This window comes from Cnephaeus nilssonii (genome assembly GCF_951640355.1).
Source record: "Cnephaeus nilssonii genome assembly, chromosome: 11".
NCBI classification, from domain to species: domain Eukaryota; kingdom Metazoa; phylum Chordata; class Mammalia; order Chiroptera; family Vespertilionidae; genus Cnephaeus; species Cnephaeus nilssonii.
This window is the reverse complement of record NC_137082.1, coordinates 87,809,969-87,828,686: the sequence shown is the minus strand read 5'-3', so window position 1 is coordinate 87,828,686 and position 18,718 is coordinate 87,809,969. Positions and strand designations below refer to the sequence as shown.

Here is an 18,718-nt window from a genome sequence, read left to right as displayed (position 1 = left end):
GTAAATGCCTCTACGTAAAGAGGAAAGAAGACTTCAAACAAGTGTCTTAATTTTCCATTTTCCACAGGAAAATAAGAGCAAACTAAACTAAACTTAATGTAAGAAAAATGAAGAAAATAATAACTAGGAGAATAGGAATCAATGAAATACGAGATTAGAAAACAATAGAGAAAAATCAATGAAACCAAGAGCTGTTCTTTGAAAGGATGACAACATCTGACAAAATTTTAGCTAGTATATCACCAAGAAGAAAAGCGAGGACACTCAAATGACTAGAATTAGAAAGGACAGAGCGGCCATCACTACTGACCTTCCAAAAATAAAAAGGATTACGAAGGAATACTATGAACAATTACGTCAATAAATTAGATAATTCAGTTGAAATGGACATATTCCTGGAAACAAACTACTCAAACTAACTCAGGAGGAAGCGGACAATGTAAGTAGACTTTATAACAAGTCAAGAGGTTGAGTTAGTAATCAAAAATTTCCCAGAAAAGCCCAGGCTCAGGGCGCCACTCTTGAATTCCAGGAAACATTTAGAGTATGAATACCAACACCTCACAAACTCTTCCAAAAAAACAGATAAATGTAGACCAATATTTTAAGGAAATCATGCCATCTACAGTAGCATCACAAAGAGAACTATTTAGCAGTAAAAATTAAAAAGTGTAAAGCTTGCATTATAAATACTGTGAGACATAGTTGAAAGAAATTTAAAAAGGGTAAAATGAACATAAAGACATCTCATATTCAATCTGTTATTTCCTCGAAATGTTAAACTCAGAGTTACCACATGTACGAACCAGTAATTCCACTTCTAAGTATAAACACAATACATTGATTTCACACACACACTTGTAAAGCAGAGGTTCATATAGTAGCATCATTCATAGTAACTCAAAGGTGGAGAATATCCCAGTGCCCATCCATTTGAATGGTTAAACAAAATATAGCATATCCATAGAACAGGACATTTGGCATTAAAAAAGAAGTGTTGATACATGCTATAACATAGATGAACCTTGCAAATATGCTAAGTGAAAGAGGCCAGACATAAAAGATAGCATATTGCGTGATGCATTCACTTACATGACACGTTCAGCCTAGGAGGGTTTCTGGAGACAGACAGTATATTGTACTTACCGGAGACGATCACTTGCTTCAGTACTTGTGTCCATTATACAGATTATTAGCTCAGTAGCTTACAACGCAGACTCTAATGTCAGAATGCCTGTGTGCAAATCCTGGACCCTCCCCTTTACGGAGGGGCTTTGGGCAAGTCACTCAACGCCTCTGAGCCTCACAAAATAGGTTTCAATCATGTTAGGAAAAAGGGAAGTGGTGCGTTGGCATTATTTTTAAATGTGGGGCAAGTTTAATTTTATAAAAATTTCCTCCAAATGGCAGGATGTATCTCATAAGACTGTGTAAGGATTCAATGGATATTACACTGAGGGGACTCAATAAGTAGTATTTATTGTTATTAGTTTATGTTAAATAAATTAATAGATGAATGCTTTTTAAAGTCTAAATTACAACATGTTTTGTGTCAATAAAATCGTTAGTGAATACACTCTATTCCCCCCACCCCATTTTTTGATTTGAGGTTAAGCTCTGAACTACCTATCAGTTCTTACTTCACATGTAAAGTATTTTTAAAAAATATTAGAGTTTCCAGCTTTATAGCTTTTGTTTATGTTTTCCTTTCTAATCTCAGATTTGCTCTTTCCTGCAGATTTATTGTCCAAATAAAAATAAGACGTGAAAGCAGCTGAGAAGGCTCACCGAACCTACACTGGGAACTAAATCTCTTTCCAAAATAAGCTCCTCCTTTTCCTTCTACTTGAGGCACCGTGTGTGCGTGTCCGTGCATGCGCATGTGTGTGCATATGTGTTTGTGCATGTGTGTGTGTGTTTTAAGCTGGAGGCAACTGATAGAAACTGAAGGTCAGGGACCCTGTGCTTAGAGGACCTTTGCTGTGAGCAGACCCAGCAGAATGGCCCCTGCTCACACACAGAGCAGCTTCCTAATACTGTGCAGGTACTGACACTATAATGCAACTTCCCCCAAATCTAGTAAAAGCCCACCAAGCCCAATCAACTTTTAGAATTCAAATTAGTCTTTGTTTTCAGGCATTTTTCAGTGGAAAGAGAGAGGAAATAGCAGTTCTCACCGATACTAACAATTCAAATACAAGGCTGCGAAGTTTTTGCTTAAACTTGCTGATTTTACATCTGTATCTACTTGGCCTCCTGCTGAAAAATCCCAGCTTGCACTGACACCACATAATTATAAGTTTGCTTTAAACCACAACACACAGACAGCAGAACCAGGATACTAAAGCGGTCACTGACATAATCTAAGGTTGGTCGCACGACGCCGGCACGCTGTGGAGCGTGAGTTCTGAGGTCACTGGAGAAGTCCCTTCCTCTCTGAGGCGATGCCCACCACTCATTTAAACAGATGAGGCTCATTGGCATCATTTCCCCTCAACATTAGAGATTCTTAAGGTCAATTTCATTCCTAATTATATAAACACATAAGCTGTTCCAAAGTTAAGTTTACCAAACCAAGTATAGAAACAAGTGTAAGCAGAGAATTCTGCCTTATATTCCTTTTCCCGTATCATTCTCTCTCATCCCTGCCTCTATGCAACTTTTCAAGGTTTTTTATAAGTCTTTCTTGAATGAATATTGGCACACAGACTTTTCATCACCTGGCGCATATAAGGACGTTTTTCATGACTTTTTACAGCTGCACGCTTCCCCCGTTGGGACGCACTGTCACTGGAGGGTCTTGGGTACAAGGAGGGACTGTGCATGCATCTTTCATCAAGTCAGTCAAGTTCCTGGGCCTCCAGTTTCCAAATTCAAAACTTCAAGTGTTAAGAAAAATGTGTCATTATTCTTGAAGAATAGTTACATAACAGCTTTGGTTGGGGGTGGGGGATGTAAAACTATTTGTTTTAAAAGGCTATTTCTCTGGTTGAGAATTCTTTTCAGTATAAAAAACAGCAATCCTCCCGTTGTATATCATGCTACCACTTCCAGAAACAGCAGCAGAACAGGGGGCATCCTTGTAGCGAGATGGGTGTTCTGCATTGAACGGCCTTGTTTTTAGCAGGTTGGCACGAACTATTGCTTTCACAATATATTCATTTTCTTCTCTCAGGTTCAGAGAACTGACTACCTCCAAATGGACTTAAAAATCGTAATATATAATAGAGACTCACCGCTACTGGAAGCGTCACTCAGACTCAGCAGCCCTCCTCCGAGGCCTCTGTAGCTATGGTAACTGTAGGTCCCGTTGCCGTTGATGTACAGCACCTCCTGGGAGCCCGAGACCGCGGAGGCTGCGAGCGTGGCCTGGGCCGCCTCGGGTTTGCTCTGCTTGTCAGCCGGCGCGGACTTGTCCTGCAATGACAGCATTCCGTTACCTACCAAGCCCCTGGGCCGTTTGACCGCGAGCAGGACTGTCTTACTCTTATCCACACGTCTGCACTGGACAAGAAAAAATACCCCCCAGTCCCTATGAAGTCAGCACCTATGCTCATTTTCAACAACTTTGCTAAAAACTAAAAAGAAAAAGAAAGAAAGAAAGAAAGAAAGAAAGAAAGAAAGAAAGAAAGAAAGAAAGAAAGAAAGAAGAAAGAAAGGAAGGAAGAAAAGGAAGGAAGAAAGCAACAACATAAGACAGTCATCATTGGAGATGGACAACTTCTGATTTCCAACTGAATTTCAATGTGTATGAAAAGAGTCGTTCACAATAGCCACAAGGCAGGCGGGAGCAAGCTAAATGCCCGCTGACAGATGGATAGAGACATGGTATAGAAATACCATGGGGTAGTACCCAACCTTAAGGAAAGAGGGAAACCGTGCCACATCCTACAGCATGGATGGACCTTGAGGACATAATGCTAAGTGAGAGAAGCCAGTCACGAACCTTGCATGATTCCACTCAGAGGGGAATTAAAGTAGTCAAACTCATAGAGAGAGAAAGTAGGAAGGAGGTTTCAAGGGCTGGGGCTTGGGCGGTGGGGAGCCGTTCATGGGTTAGACTCTCAGCCACGCATCCTTCCTATTACCCAGACCACAGCTCCGCGGTGCTCTGCTCTCCTCAGAAAACCACTATGAAGTGCCATGAACACCGCTAGGCTCTGAGGTCGTCTTTCTGTCAGGAGGTGTGGTTGCCGAAACCGGTTTGGCTCAGTGGCTAGAGCGTCAGCCTGTGGACTGAAGGGTCCCAGGTTCGATTCCGGTCAAGGGCATGTACCTTGGTTGTGGGAACATCCCCAGTAGGGGGTGTGCAGGAGGCAGCTGGTCGATGTTTTTCTCTCATCGATATGTCTAACTATCCCTCTCCCTTCCTCTCTGTAAAAAATCAATAAAATATATTTTAAAAAAAGATGTGTGGTCACTGAGACTCTGAGAGAAGAATATCCTATACTTTAAAGTGATTTGGAGGCCCTTGGGAAGTGGCTGGCCTCAAACAATTCCACCAACGGTGTAACTTCCCAGTTTCTCGACTGAAAATAACTTGGGCAGCATAATAAAATTTCTAGTTTGCGGACATCGGTGGCTCTTCTGAAACATATCAGCCTACTTTCCCATGGTACGAAAATGACAAAACAAATACACTCACAGGAAGAGTTTTTTAATGATAAGAAGAAAGTGAAAAGGCATTGTCCCCACCATATTTATTTTCTCATTGATTTTTAGTATAATAGAATGTGTGTTGCTAAACATAAACACACTATATTTAAAATCTGTCTTTCATTATTAACTGTTATTTCAACCATAGTAACTTCACTGAGCAGACAGATAATTGAGTCCATTAATAATCACATCATGCCTTGTAGGGAGTCACTTGTACTTAAAGATTTTCATTATTAAAGTTCTTGGAAGCCCACTATACGTAGAGAAGACATACAGCACATGAAAATTCCAATGAAATCTAGTCTGCATTGTCTTTTTCGGAAAAGTTTACTGTAAAGTTAATTGATGCTTTTCTTTTGAATGATCACTAATATTGGTTTCAAAGAAGCACGGATTTTAATGGCATAAAAAAGAAATACCTCCTGAAGTCAAATGTTTTCTCAGATCTTTTTAATAATTGTTAGCTCCCAAAGTCTCAAATGACAGCTTGCCCCTGGGTTGCTATGAAGATTATTTTCAAAAGAGAATATTAATATATTACAATACTGCATCTCTAGGCAATGAAATTTTAATCAAACAGAAACATTTCTATCCCAGCTTTTATGAGACTTATTTCAAATTTTCTTTTAAAAATTCCAGAAAAAGAAGGTAGCTTGAATGACCTCTAGCAGCGCACTAGATAATACAGATTTGTTTTCATTTCGATTTCATTCATTAAAAATATACAGTAGATTAAGCATGGGTGGGGAATCGTTTTTCTGCCAAGGGCCATTTGGATATTTATAACATCACTCGAAGGCCATACAAAATTATTAATTTAAAAATTAGCCTGCTATCTTTGGTCATATATTTAACTCACCCCTAATGCCTTGGCAGGGCCACACCGAATTATTTCTTGGGCCTTATATAACCGGCACGCTGGATGTTCCTCATCCCTGGATTAAAGAAACACTTATGGTGTCCTAGCTGGTTTGGCTCCGTGGATAGAGCATCGGCCTGCAGACTGAAGAGTCTCAGGTTGTGGGCTCAATCCCTAGAAGGGGGCATGCAGGAGGCAGCCAATCAATGATTCTCTTTCATCACTGATGTTTGTTTTTTTTTTCTCTCTCTCCCTCTCCCTCTCCCTTCCTGAAATCAATAAAAAGTATATTTTAAAAAAAGAAACACTTATGGTGACTTCTATAATTAGGCTCTGGCGTTATCAATAAATACACCCTTCACGGTTCATCCATGTTGTTGCAAAGGCAAGATTTCACCTTCTATGGCTGAGTAGTATTCCATTGTGTGTGTGTTTATACACACTTTTTTTTAAAAAAATCATTTATTCATTAATGGACACTTCGGTTGTTCTCATTCCTTGGATTAAGAGGACATTATGCTAAGTGAAATAAGTCAGATGGAAAAAAGACAAATGCCTATGATTTCACTCACTCAGATGTGAAATTTAAAAACAAAACAAAAACAGACGTATTGAAGCACACAACAGATTTGTGGTTACCGGAGGGAGGGCAAAGCCAATAAAGGTGTATAGTGACAGAAGCTAGACATTTGGTGGTGAGCATGATGCAGTACATACCCTGCTGGTTTATAATGCTGCATGCATAAAGCTTACATGATTCCATAAATCAATTTACTTAATTTTAAAAAATTAAATATATCCTTTATATATATTACTAGAGGCCCGGTGCATGAAATTCATGCACGGGGGGGGGGGTGTCCCTCAGCCCAGCCTGCACCCTCTCCAATCTGGGACCCCTCAGGGGATGTCTAACTGCCGGTTTAGGCCCGATCCCGCAGGAGAAGAGAAGACTGTTTGAGAAGACTGCTCTGTATTCCTTTGTACTCTACCCACAGAAACTGGACGGAGGCAAGCTTAAGTTTGCTGGACCTGCCCTGCTACTTGGGTTACACATGTTGTACTCCTAACCCACCGAAATGCCTAAGGAATCCTTTACTCAAGTTTCTTAGACAACTTTTGTTGTTGTTGTTAATGAGATTTGCTTGATTCCACTCAACTTTCTGAAAGTAGGTTTCCAAAAAAATTGGCATGGAAATGTTACATTGCCTTTACTGTATTTCCAAAGACCTCTACTCTTTCTTAGACTTTACCTCTACCTTCTACTGTACATTTCCATTAACCTTTCTGTCTATAAAGCTAGTCCAAACAATAATCTTACTGCTAGATTCAATAACCCAGCTACCCTTCTTCTGCTTGCCGTTTACCTTGCATTGTTACAGCAATTGGAGTTTGCAAGGCATCATTGCATCAATGTCAAATTACATTTCTAGTTCATCATTGAGCTGATCGGGGCACTAGTGACCCACTTTTTAAAAGTAAAGAAACATGCATAGGCCTCAGATAAGCTTATCAATGCAAAATGGATAATTGTGGCATCATTTGCCTGAACTGTCTAGAAGATTGTTACTGGATGCCTCGTGCCTTTACATGCTCTTTGTAGTCTAGAAGCATCTTTACTTAAGTCAGTGCTCTGAATTTCTCCTTTGCTCTGTTAGTATAGATGGGCTGAGGGAGTGCAATATATTTCACATATGAACTGCTGGAAAACATATCTGCTTTCTAAAAGCCTCTCTTCTTCCACTGACAGTAATTGTTCCAGAACTTAGCACATCGCTATGCATTTCCAGGGAAATTCATAAAAGATCAGAGAGAATCAGAGGTCCCATTCAGACTGTTTTCCTAGGAAAAAACTGCATGCACTCAAAGTAAATGTGCTTATTACCTAGGATAATGAGAGGTGACTTATGATGCCATCAACACACATACACACTCTCACACTCAGATATGTAATAACACTCAGGAAATAATTCCTTTCATATAGTCGGAAGCATTCCATACAGCCTCCTGCAATTGCTGGCCCTACAAATGATTAAAATGCCAACACAGAAGATAAGTCCTTGCAAAGATGCTCCCAAACCCACTAAGACAGATAATAAGGAAAGACACGTTTTGTCTAAATCCAAGAAAGCACGATCAGATTTGAAATAACAGATTTGGTTTCTGACTTGAGAAACCAAAATCACAGCGGCACAGCTGTTACCCAGAGTTTTATCAAAGTCTCTGAAGAACAGGTTATGCTGACAAACTCTCCTTGTAGCAATATTTTCACACACACAAATATTCGCATGGCTTTATAAACAGTAAAGCTTTGAGTACTGTTGCCTTAAAGAAAACTACAAAATAAATAGGGTCTCCAACTCAAATACATGTAAATGCATGGCTGGCAAGAAGGAACCATGTACACTGCAAAGTTATCTACTGACATTCTTCCTGGGGCCATAACGTTTTATTATTAAAAAATAAAAGTAGAGACTTAGCACCTTTAAATTGCCATTTTAAATTTAAAACTCTGCCATTTAGTTATTGACCAAAAAGAAAAAAAATCAGATTAAAAAAATGTCTTTTTCTATAGGTCTCCAACACTCAATTTTGAGTTCCTTTGTTGATATAACCAAAATGAAAATTTAAAAGTATTGTTTCTTTGAGGTTGTAAAATCTGATTACAGATATAAACCTTTTGGAAATAACTTTATATGCACATCATAGTATTTTCCCCTCAGAAAAATCTTTCAGTTTTATTTATTTGTGAGCATAAACACTGTACTTTTAATACTGGCATCAAAGGGAAGTCAGATATCCCCTCCCTGCCCCCACATCCTTCCTTCAAACGAAACATCACTGTGGAAATGAGAGAAGTGGAAATATTGATGACAATTAGAGGATTCCTCAGAAGCTTACTTATCTCAAGTCATAAATTACTAGGATATAATCTGAGAATCCTATATAATAAAAGCCTAATATGCTAAGTGTCCGGTCATCTGTTCAACCAATCAAAGCATAATATGCTAATGATATGCTAAGGACGCTCAACCGCTTGCTATGACGTGCACTGACCACCAGGGGGAAGATGCTCTGACCAGTAGGTTAGCTTGCTGCTGGGGTCCTGCTGATTGAGACTGAGTGAGATGGGCCAGACATGCCCTGGAGCCCTCCCGCAGCCCCTCCCCAGCTGGCCAACCTCCCGTGTCCCTCCCCGGCCCCAATTGTGCTCTGGTGGGGTCCTTTGGTCTGGCCTGCACCTTCTTGCAATCTGGGACCCCTCGGGGGATGTCGGAGAGCCGGTTTTGGCCCGATCCCACAGGCCAGGCCAAGGGACCCCACTGGTGCACGAATTGGCATCTAGTATTCAAAATAAATGTGTGCACTTCCCTTTTTTTCATTTACATTAACCTTCAAACCCTTTCTGTGGTTTGGAGAGATTGAGAAAAAGAAAAAGAAACAAGAAACTCTTGGACACAAACAACAGTGTGGTGATGGCTGGAGGGAGAGTGTTGGGGGAGGCAGAAGAGGGTAGAGGGGGGATAAATGGAGATGGAAGGAGGCCTGACTGGGCGTGGTGAACACACAATACAGTGTACAGAGGTGTTGTGGAACTGTGTACCTGAAACTGGTATAATTTTGTTAACCAGTGTCACCCCAATACATTCTTTCGGTTTTAATAAAGTCTTTCCATTTTAATAAAGCAATGCCAAATTGGTATCTTTAACATTAAACTTTAACATAGAGGGTGAAAATAGGTTTACAGTTGTTCGCGTGGAAAATACAATAATTAATAAATGGTAATACAAGAATGAACTCTGTGTTTTGTGTACTCACAACTGTAAACCTACTTTTTCCCACCCTGTATTTTAGGTATAAGAAATATGTTCTTCTAATCATCTATTTTTGTTTTTTTGTGTTTATTTTTCATTTTTTTAAAAAAATCTACATTTAGAAAATTCAAAACATCTTTGAAACCATCCCTGTATTTGCCATTGGGCTGTACTGATTTTTTTGAGTTCTTAAATCATTTTTAATCCCCTTTACTGTATTCTTTCTTGGTGATTCTGGCATGCACGGTTCCTCCCAATCCCTACCTCCACTCTCAGCCTTCCCTCTGAGGCTCGTGTCTGAATTTCCTATTGCGCAGGCATGTCAAGTTTAACATTTTGAAATTAAATCTATCTTCTCTTTTTTCCAGATACCCGTTGCAAAATGTTTAATCAAAAGGCAGAACAACACCCGTTCTAGCACCAATGTTTCTTGTCCCAGTCAACACGTCATGCCAAGGTTTTCCTCTCTCACTCTGGGCCCCCAAGTCCTCTCAGCTCCATCTCGGAAGCAGCCTCGCGGGCAAGCACCTGGACCACTCTCCTGGCTCACCCCGGCCTCAGGCTCCAGCAGCTCTCCCTCGCCGACTGTGATCACCCCTGACCTGTGCTCACTCCTTCACATCTTGTCTGTATCTCTTATCATGTTCATGTCTCTTTAAAGTCTTCTTTCTTTTCTCCCCTGGAGATGAAAACCCAAAGTTCCTGACAGCGAAAGCTCCTCAGAGTTTGAGAACTATCTTGCCCACCACACTTTCTGTCACTTCCTCTTTTTAAAAAAAAAATATATTTTATTGATTTTTTACAGAGAGGAAGGGAGAGGGAGAGAGAGTTAGAAACATCAATGAGAGAGAAACATCAATCAGCTGCTTCCTGCACACCTCCTACTGGGGATGTGCCCGCAACCAAGGTACGTGCCCTTGACCGGAATTGAACCTGGGACCCTTGAGTCCGCAGGCCGACACTCTATCCACTGAGTCCGCAGGCTGACGCTCTATCCACTGAGCCAAACCGGCTAGGGCTGTCACTTCCTCTTGTGCACGCTATCCTCTGATCATAAACTAAACGGGAAAATAAAATCTTGCCACTGTAGTTTTCGGAGCCGCCTGAGTTGCCCTGTATGTGCACCAGTGAGCAGCACGTTTCTCATTATTGTACGTATTCTATCCTCCCAGGATATTTTGTCATTTATTTCCAGAATTTTAGCACATGTATGTAATATTAAATAACAAACTGCATTTTTTCTTAAAAGTTTTTTTTTAAATCATCTTTTTGTACTTTTTGTGTGAAATGAAAAGGTATTTCATTAGATAAAGCAGGCTTAGAAATGGCTTTCATCAAAAGTAACGGGAAATATGGTATTTTCCTGTTTCACGCCCTTACTAACCTAAATCTCAGATTGACAAAATGTCTTTCTTGCTAAATCCCTAATCTATCCTCTAGAGGGCCTCAAAAAAAAAAATACATAACACAAAAACCAAAACAAACCAACAAAAAAGAAGCAGGGCACCTATTTGAAATTCCTACATCTCTTCTCTGGTATACAATCATTATTATGAAAATATGCAAGAAAAACACATAGGGAATAAAAGGTAACCTATGAGAGAAAAATAATTCGACTGTATATACATTCGTTCCTTAGTTTTCAGATTGCTATAGATCAAGCATGTCAAACTCGCACCAGCAGGCCGCACGCCTCTTTGACATACTTGCTATGGATGAAATACCTTGAGCCAAATATCCTATTGACTATGGGGAGGCTAAACAGTGCCAACTCCATTACATGCTAACAATTAGTAAATTCCCTCCAAGCAAGATTCTAAACATGACCGTTATATTAGAATCTTTATCTATAGAACACTGCAGCTGTACTAAACATTCAGAAAAAATACTTTTAACATTAAATGTTGAGAGGCATAGTGGAGGTTGATGAGACTTCTTAGAGCAGTTCACCATTGGCTATTACATAAAGGTCCTATTAACACGGTGATGTCAGCAGTTTAAGGCTTATACCCACATAATGGTTATCTAGAGTATGATGCTGGGCAGCAAGAGGTACATTATTTTATCTACAATGTAATCAAATCTGTGATCCATAAAGGGGCTTTATAAAGGGATTTAATTAGTTCCTGATAGGCCATGACTCTGATAACAAAGCTACATGTTTAATTTATGTTGTCCACATAATATGTCTATATCATTGATGAATGCTCAACTAAACTCACAGGCATTAACCTCTTTTGACTAACATTTACATTCAAATCAAGTAAAAATAATGCCTGCCACTTTAAAAGATAAAATAAGAGAAACAAACTGACTTTCTTTTCACGTCCGTGGCTATGTTTTCCCAAAGCACAAGGTTAGGCTGCAATTTATGTTAAAATGATGGTTGGACGCATTGCCACAAATTGCTATAGAAACACAAGTCAACAAAACTCAGGGCGAGTACTTTAGAAGTGACTTCTCAGAGCCTGTTTATTTACTCCAGATGTCAGTTACCCTAAATCCAAGGATGCGGATGTAATAACCTAGTTATTAATAAGAGGAAAGGAGCAAAGGAATGCCAGATTTTATAGGCGTGCGATTTGTGCAGTTTTGCCAGAAAGCTGCAATTTGGAAGCATGCCCAGTCAAGTCTGGGTGAACGCTGGGAAGGTAGTTGCCTGTAAGTCACCCCTGGGGACAGGTCATTGGCCAAAGTAGGTGTGGCCACCGCAAGCTCAGAGATTTGAGATACATAAGCTCCTAAACAAAGAGTCGTCTCTTGTGGTTCTCTTGGGACTCCTGTGGTGGGGGGCACGCACCCTCGGCTCCCCTGCATCTGCCCACACAATGGACTGCTGGACGGGAAGTGGCCAATGCTCTGCAGAACCAGCTCCCCCGGGGGACGGACGCTCCGGACACTGGCTCTGCTTCCGGCTCCGCGGAATGGCCAGCTGCAGCACTTTCAGGACTGGGTTAAGGGAAATGGGACTTTGCCAACGTAGGGATGTAATTCCACGTAAATAAAGCTTCCGACCCCATCTCATCCTCCCGTGAGGGCCTCCAGAAACGCTTATTTCAGCGGTACCCCAAGAACCTCACCCCCACTAGCAACGGAGAAGTCCCATCCATCTAGCCGATGACACTTCTAAGTATGGTCTTGAGAGCTTTCACTTTGGACTTAGAGAAGAGTAGGCTGAACTGGCCAACAGACACTTGAAAAATATAATTAAAGTTAAAAAAAAAAAAAAGCTGGTCATGGCTATTTTCATCCTTTTCATTTCTTTTTGAGCGAGCAGAGATACTTGACGAACGATGCTATGTCAACGCTGATGTTGGGAGGTAATTATAAATGGTTTCCAAATTAGAAACAGGTGTGCAGGCATGGCTGCAGGAGCAGAATGAGCGACTCCTCCCCACGGTCACGCCACACAAGGGATTCCTTCGGCTCCTTCTGATGGCCATTATGATCGATCATTTAGCAAAACATAAGTCCATCTGAACTGTACACCTTGAAGGAGCCATATAACTGAGATCTTCATGCCTACACGTTGGAATAAAAGCTTATGGATTATTCTAATTTGATTTAAATTGGGCATAAAAATTACCCATCCATTCTGAGTTTTCAAGTATATTAATCATGAAATAGTCAAATTAAGGTAATTAGGAAAGCCATAAAAACGGCGATGCCCGAATCGCAGAGTGATAATGCTTTTACATTAATGTGAAATTAAGTTTCTTTAAAGGGAACGTGCATCAGACAACGTGAAATAATCTAACAATAAATAACCTTGTGATGAATTTAAAACACATTGCCTACGCCTGACCACGTGTGGATGTTACATGTATATAGACGTAAATGCTCTGCTGTTAAAAATGCTCCCCTCGCCAGTCCTGCTTCTGGTTCTCACAACTTAGGTATGTGAGGTGCTCTGTTTAGCGTGGTGACTGTGGGGTCGGGTGTGTAGAAAGAGAAATATCACCGTTGGCATGTTTCTCCATATATCAGATATAAAGTTTATGATTGTTTGCATCTACAACGAGAAGTTCGTTTGTTATTCAGGAAGTCACTAATTTTAAGAAGTTCTCTTGACTTATCAAAAATACACACAGCCGAAACCGGTTTGGCTCAGTGGATAGAGTGTTGGCCTGCGGACTGAAGGGTCCCAGGTTCGATTCCGGTCAAGGGCATGTACCTTGGTTGCAGGCACATCCCCAGTAGGGGGTGTGCAGGAGGCAGCTGATTGATGTTTCTCTTATCGATGTTTGTAACTCTCTATCCCTCTCCCTTCCTCTCTGTAAAAATCAATAAAATAAATTTTAAAAAAATACACACTCATGGCCTTGAGCATCACCTGTGTTTGCAGAGCCGTGGCGCTCCCTCCTGTAGATGCCGATCACATCACCCGACTCCAGGATGGACTTTGGTAGAATCAGTCTAACGAAGTTTCTCTTTTCCTTCCATTTTTATTCTCTCTGAATCTCTTCCTTTCCCTGCAAGATCTCATCCTGTTTAGGGCTTCCTCGACCCCCTTCTGCACTAAAGACCTCGAAATCTAAGCCCACATCTCTGATGAAGACCTGTCCCCGGGTCCACATTTTCAGCTCTTTATGGAACATAAACACTGCCTGCTGCATAGGTGCTTCCCGCTCAGCATGGCAAACTGTACACTTGATCTTCTCACATTCTCACTTCTCAGCATAATTTGCTCTGCCTCCTGAATTCTTGATCTCGATTCATGATGCCTTCATCTATACCAGCGGTTCTCAACCTTCCTAATGCTGCGACCCTTTAATACAGTTCCTCATGTTGTGGGGACCCCCAACCATAAAATTATTTTCGTTGCTACTTCATAACTGTAATTTTGCTACTGTTATGAATCGTAATGTAAATATCTGTGTTTTCCGATGGTCTTAGGCTCTACAGCAGCGGTTCTCGACCTTTTTTCTAATGTCGCGACCCACAGGTTGAGAACCGCTAGCAGGGTCGCCTAAGACCATCGGAAAACACAGATATTTACAGTACGATTCATAACAGTAGCAAAATTACAGTTGTGAAGTAGCAACGAAAATAATTTTTGGTTGGGGGTCACCACAACAAGAGGAACTGTATTAAAGGGTCGCGGCATTAGGAAGGTTGAGAACCACTGATCTATACAGTCTCCTGAGCCGGAGGCCTGTGTCATATTCAACAGGCACCCTTTTCATGATCTCCCAGGACCAAGTCTTATTCCACCACTGTTACAACCTGTGCACAACCCAGGACCAAGTCTTATTCCACCACTGTTACAACCTGTGCACAACCCAGGACCAAGTCTTATTCCACCACTGTTACTGGTTAGTGAGTTGTTTAAACAATGTTCTATCGAATGTCTTCTGCTTGCTAGGCTGCACACGGCGGGTGCTGAGAATCTATCGTCAGATAAAACAGAAGGGATCCCTGCCCTCCAGGGACCTAGAGGCATGAACAGGAAACAGACTAGAGGAGAGGAAGAAGTAAAAAAATACATATAAGTTCAGACAGTGATAACCGTTAATAAAATAATACAGGGTGGTGTAAAAAAATGTTTAGAGATGGATGTCCAAGAGGGAAGGCCTTGCTGAGAAATATACATGAGCTAATTAGCCAAAAATGGAATGATAAAAAAGAGGCAGCCATGTGAAGATTTAGATGTGTGGATGTGTGTGTGTATGTGTGTGTGTGTGTGTGTGTGTGTGTGTGTGTGTGTGTGTAAACAGAGCACAGAAATCCATTCTACACTTGTCCTGAAATGTTTCTCATATCCAAAGACCTCAGTGATCCCCAGGGTTTGGCTTAATTATGTCATGGAAGCATTCACATAACTTTGTCTAACCATCGATATTGTTTTAATATCCAATGCTTCTCTGTGGCAATAGAATTGAGAAATATTCAAATAAAAGTACCCCGTTTTCATGTTTCCTTAATGCAAAATACTTTAGTGGATGCTAAATATGACGATATTTTTTGCATGCACATTAAATATATCTGTTTTCAGGTATATCTTCAGATGTTTATAACCAAAAATTCAAACTTGTTTCTTAATCTTGTAAAATTTGCTAACTGCACTAAGCTATAGCTTCAAGTACAAACACCATTCTGTTATTATTGAGGCAGGGCTGTTTTTATCCTAAAACACTCTTTAAAAGAAAAATTAAGAAAAGTGAAAGACAATGAGACGGCCCGGGACATTTCCCTCTGAATTCAGCATCATCTTCACTGCAAACCTCCCCTTGGTGGCCTGGCGGCTAGTTTCACCCCAGACGCTGAGCAGGAAGCTGCATTTGCTGAGGAGCAGTTTTTCATTTCCATACAAAATTAGCAAGGTGATTAATACTTTTAATTTCCAGGGGCCTACATTATGCAAATGAACCCCAACCTTCCTTCTGCTCTGCCTCTGTGAGCCTTCCCACGGGAATGAGGGCACAGTCCTGCATGTGACCCTACCCCACCCCCCACCCCCAGCAGCTTGTGAGACACCCTATTTTCCGTCAGGGGCGCACCCACAGTTGCAGTTAAATGTGGGGGCGGGGCTCACTCTCCACCCCCTTTTTTCTGTCCTGGTGCCTACAGGCTAACAAAGGGACACAGTTCTGTCCGCCCCGCAGAATCCATCTCAATAGGCTCATACTGATCTTTGCAAAGCTTGTTGGGGACCGCAGAGTGAAATGTGACATGGGGAGAGTACTGACCACCACCACCAAGAAAAGAAACACAGGAGATGCTCTTCAATTCCACAGAAGACTAAAGTGACACGGAGGCCCTGGTTCCGCGATGTGTTTGTCAGCTGGGTGCCCTCGGTGCTGGCTGGCGGCTGCCTTCCCGCCCACTGCTTTCAAGGGTCTCATGAGCCCTGGGCTTTGAGGGTGCTGAATCCCAGGCACCCTTCGCTTTCAATGACGAATTAACTAACTCGTTACTTTTTTGCCTTATAAGCATCTTCTCATTCTAGCTTAGAGGCTCTGGCCCCATTTACAAAGTAAACACACCTTGGCTAAGACCGAACACAAATGATACGTTTACCTACTCGGGGACCCGGAGGCTTCTTTCTCCTCTGAGCTCCCCGCAAGTCACAGGCAATTCCGTTCCACCTGAATACGGATGGACACATGCCGAGAGGGTAAAGAAATAATTTTGCTCAATTGTTTTCCGTTCATGTTTTGTACCAAGCAAAGTTCATAACTGAGCTCGAGTTTGAGTTATCTATAATAATAAAAGCGTAATATGCTAATTAGACCAGACGTCATTCCGGACGACCTTCCAGACGAAGCCTGGGTCCCGGGTACCAGAGGGAAGCCGGTGCTGGCAGCCGGGGGAAGGAAGGCCTACTCCGCACAAATTTCGTGCATCGGGCCTCTAGTATTCATATATTCTTCACATGTTCTAATATATGTATTATTTCTAATATAGCAAGTATCCTCTCAAGGGCAAAAACACATTTTTCCAGGCTAAAATATAGAAACGAGTCCCATTTAAATAGATTCCTTATTCCTATTCCATTCACATAATTTTCTGGTCTCCTATAGAAATGTGTAGAGGAGACAGTATCTGTGCATTCGTGTCAGTGGAAATGGGCAAAACATCTAAAGACTATCTTATTTCTCATCCCAATGATTTTTTCAAAGGATTAGCAAAGCTTTCATTTTCAAAGCACAAATTTGGCAAGTATGTTCAGGTGATAAAAGACTCCAAGAAGACGGTAAATCAAAGTCTTGCTACACTTCAGGTGCCAAACTCAGCTGCCTCTAGGGGCCAGGCGAGGATTATAAATGAGTGAAGCGATCCCGGGAGAGGACAGCAGGGAGTACTGGAGACAGCGATGAACTCAAGAGCCCAGGCACCACTGAGAAGCCTTCAGATGCAAACAGTTTACAGCAACGTCCAAGCCAAACAAAACACTTCTGCAGCCCACCACCCGCGGGTCACCCCAACTGTCCTCTTTTGATAGACTTGGGTTTAGTGCACTAAGAAATGCATGATTCAATTCTTTTTCTTTTTGCTTCTTTTCAGAAATCCTGGAGCAGTGCTTCTCTGACTTGCTGAAGCAAGTCGTGACAACTCTTCCTGGAAATAACCAAAGACCTAATGAGTGTGACTCATCTTGATGGGAGCCTGTGGCCACAGCTGTGGCCCAGCCCCAGGGTCCTCATCTGGGCTTCACAAACAGGAGCTCTCGAGTTACTTGACATAAAGGCACCCAGACGTTTACCTCACATCTGGGGTTGGAAGAACACGAGGCCCTGGCATGTCACAAGGACAGAGTCGCAGGCCCTCTCCTCGTCCTGAGCCGGCTGCTCAGAAAGGGACTAAGGGAAGGAATCTGTGGCCAGGCAGCCCCAGTCTTGTGTGGGGGTGAACTCGGGATGTTGATGCGTTTGCCTTCATTTTAAGGTCCAGACAACTTTTCAGAACCTGCCTTGCTGAACGCCTCTGGATAACTGCTAGATCCCTGCAATCTGCCAGTGCTTTCAGATCCAGAGAAAGGCCATAAGGCAAACAGAGAGACAAAAGACAGATGCACAAACGCATGTTAATTTCGGTTTGATTTTAGAACAGAGTCGACGCATTTAAAGCGCGGTCAGCACTTTATAGCTAATAAATGGACAGTCCTTTTCAAGAAGCCGCTCATTATGAACTGGTTTCCTCCTCATCATTAAAAAGCACTTATTACAAGTCTCATTACAGATGGCCTCCATGAGGAGCTGTGCGCAGGACTGCAATGCACAAGGGGTCTGCGAGAGCTCTGTCTCTCCAGCAGAAAAAATTAAATCTACATGATATTCCCATCTTATACTTAACATCACAACTAAACAAATGTTTAGGAAAACGTAGAAGAGTAAGGTTTTGTAGAAAGCACAGATTTCGTGGAGGGGGTGTGGAGGTACTTTACACAAAGCACTTACACCTCTTTGACAGGAAGATCACAATGGAATACATGATTCCTGAAAGAGCAAAGCAGATGTCGATAGGCAACAGGGCTAATTCCCCTCCTTTTGAATGCCAGCTTGGAATTCAAATTCTCCTAATTTCTTCATATTTTGATATAAATTTTCATTTTGTGTAGCGTTATCTATACTCTGTACACTATGTAGGAGAGAGAGAGAGAGTCTATTCCAGTCTCCCGATGATAAAAAATGTTTAATTCATGTCATTAAAAAAGATGAATATTGACCCTACTTCAAATCTTTAAATACAACTCAATGTTACCTGAGGAAGGGGGGTCCTAATATATGGTGGCAGGAGAAGATGTGACTTTGCATGTCCAGCACGTGGTGTAATGTACAGATCTTGTAACACAGAAACCCACACCTGAAACCTGTATGTTCATGTTAACCTATGTCATCCCAATCAATTTAATAAAATAAAATTCAAAGATAATTTATGTTATTTC

At 41.5% G+C, this 18,718-nt stretch overlaps 1 protein-coding gene across 4 annotated transcripts in view; it reads right to left on the bottom strand.

Annotated features, from left to right (window-relative positions):
* The window catches only part of NOL4 (nucleolar protein 4), a gene marked incomplete at both ends in the record, with an annotated part of 223,237 nt that overhangs the window by 22,237 nt on the left and 182,282 nt on the right, over positions 1–18,718 (bottom strand). For all 4 annotated transcript variants that reach the window (XM_079785152.1, XM_079785151.1, XM_079785153.1 and 1 more), the window contains one exon: positions 3,237–3,417. In XM_079785152.1, coding sequence (XP_079641278.1) covers positions 3,237–3,417 — 181 coding nt within the window. The remainder of the gene's footprint in view (positions 1–3,236; positions 3,418–18,718) is intronic.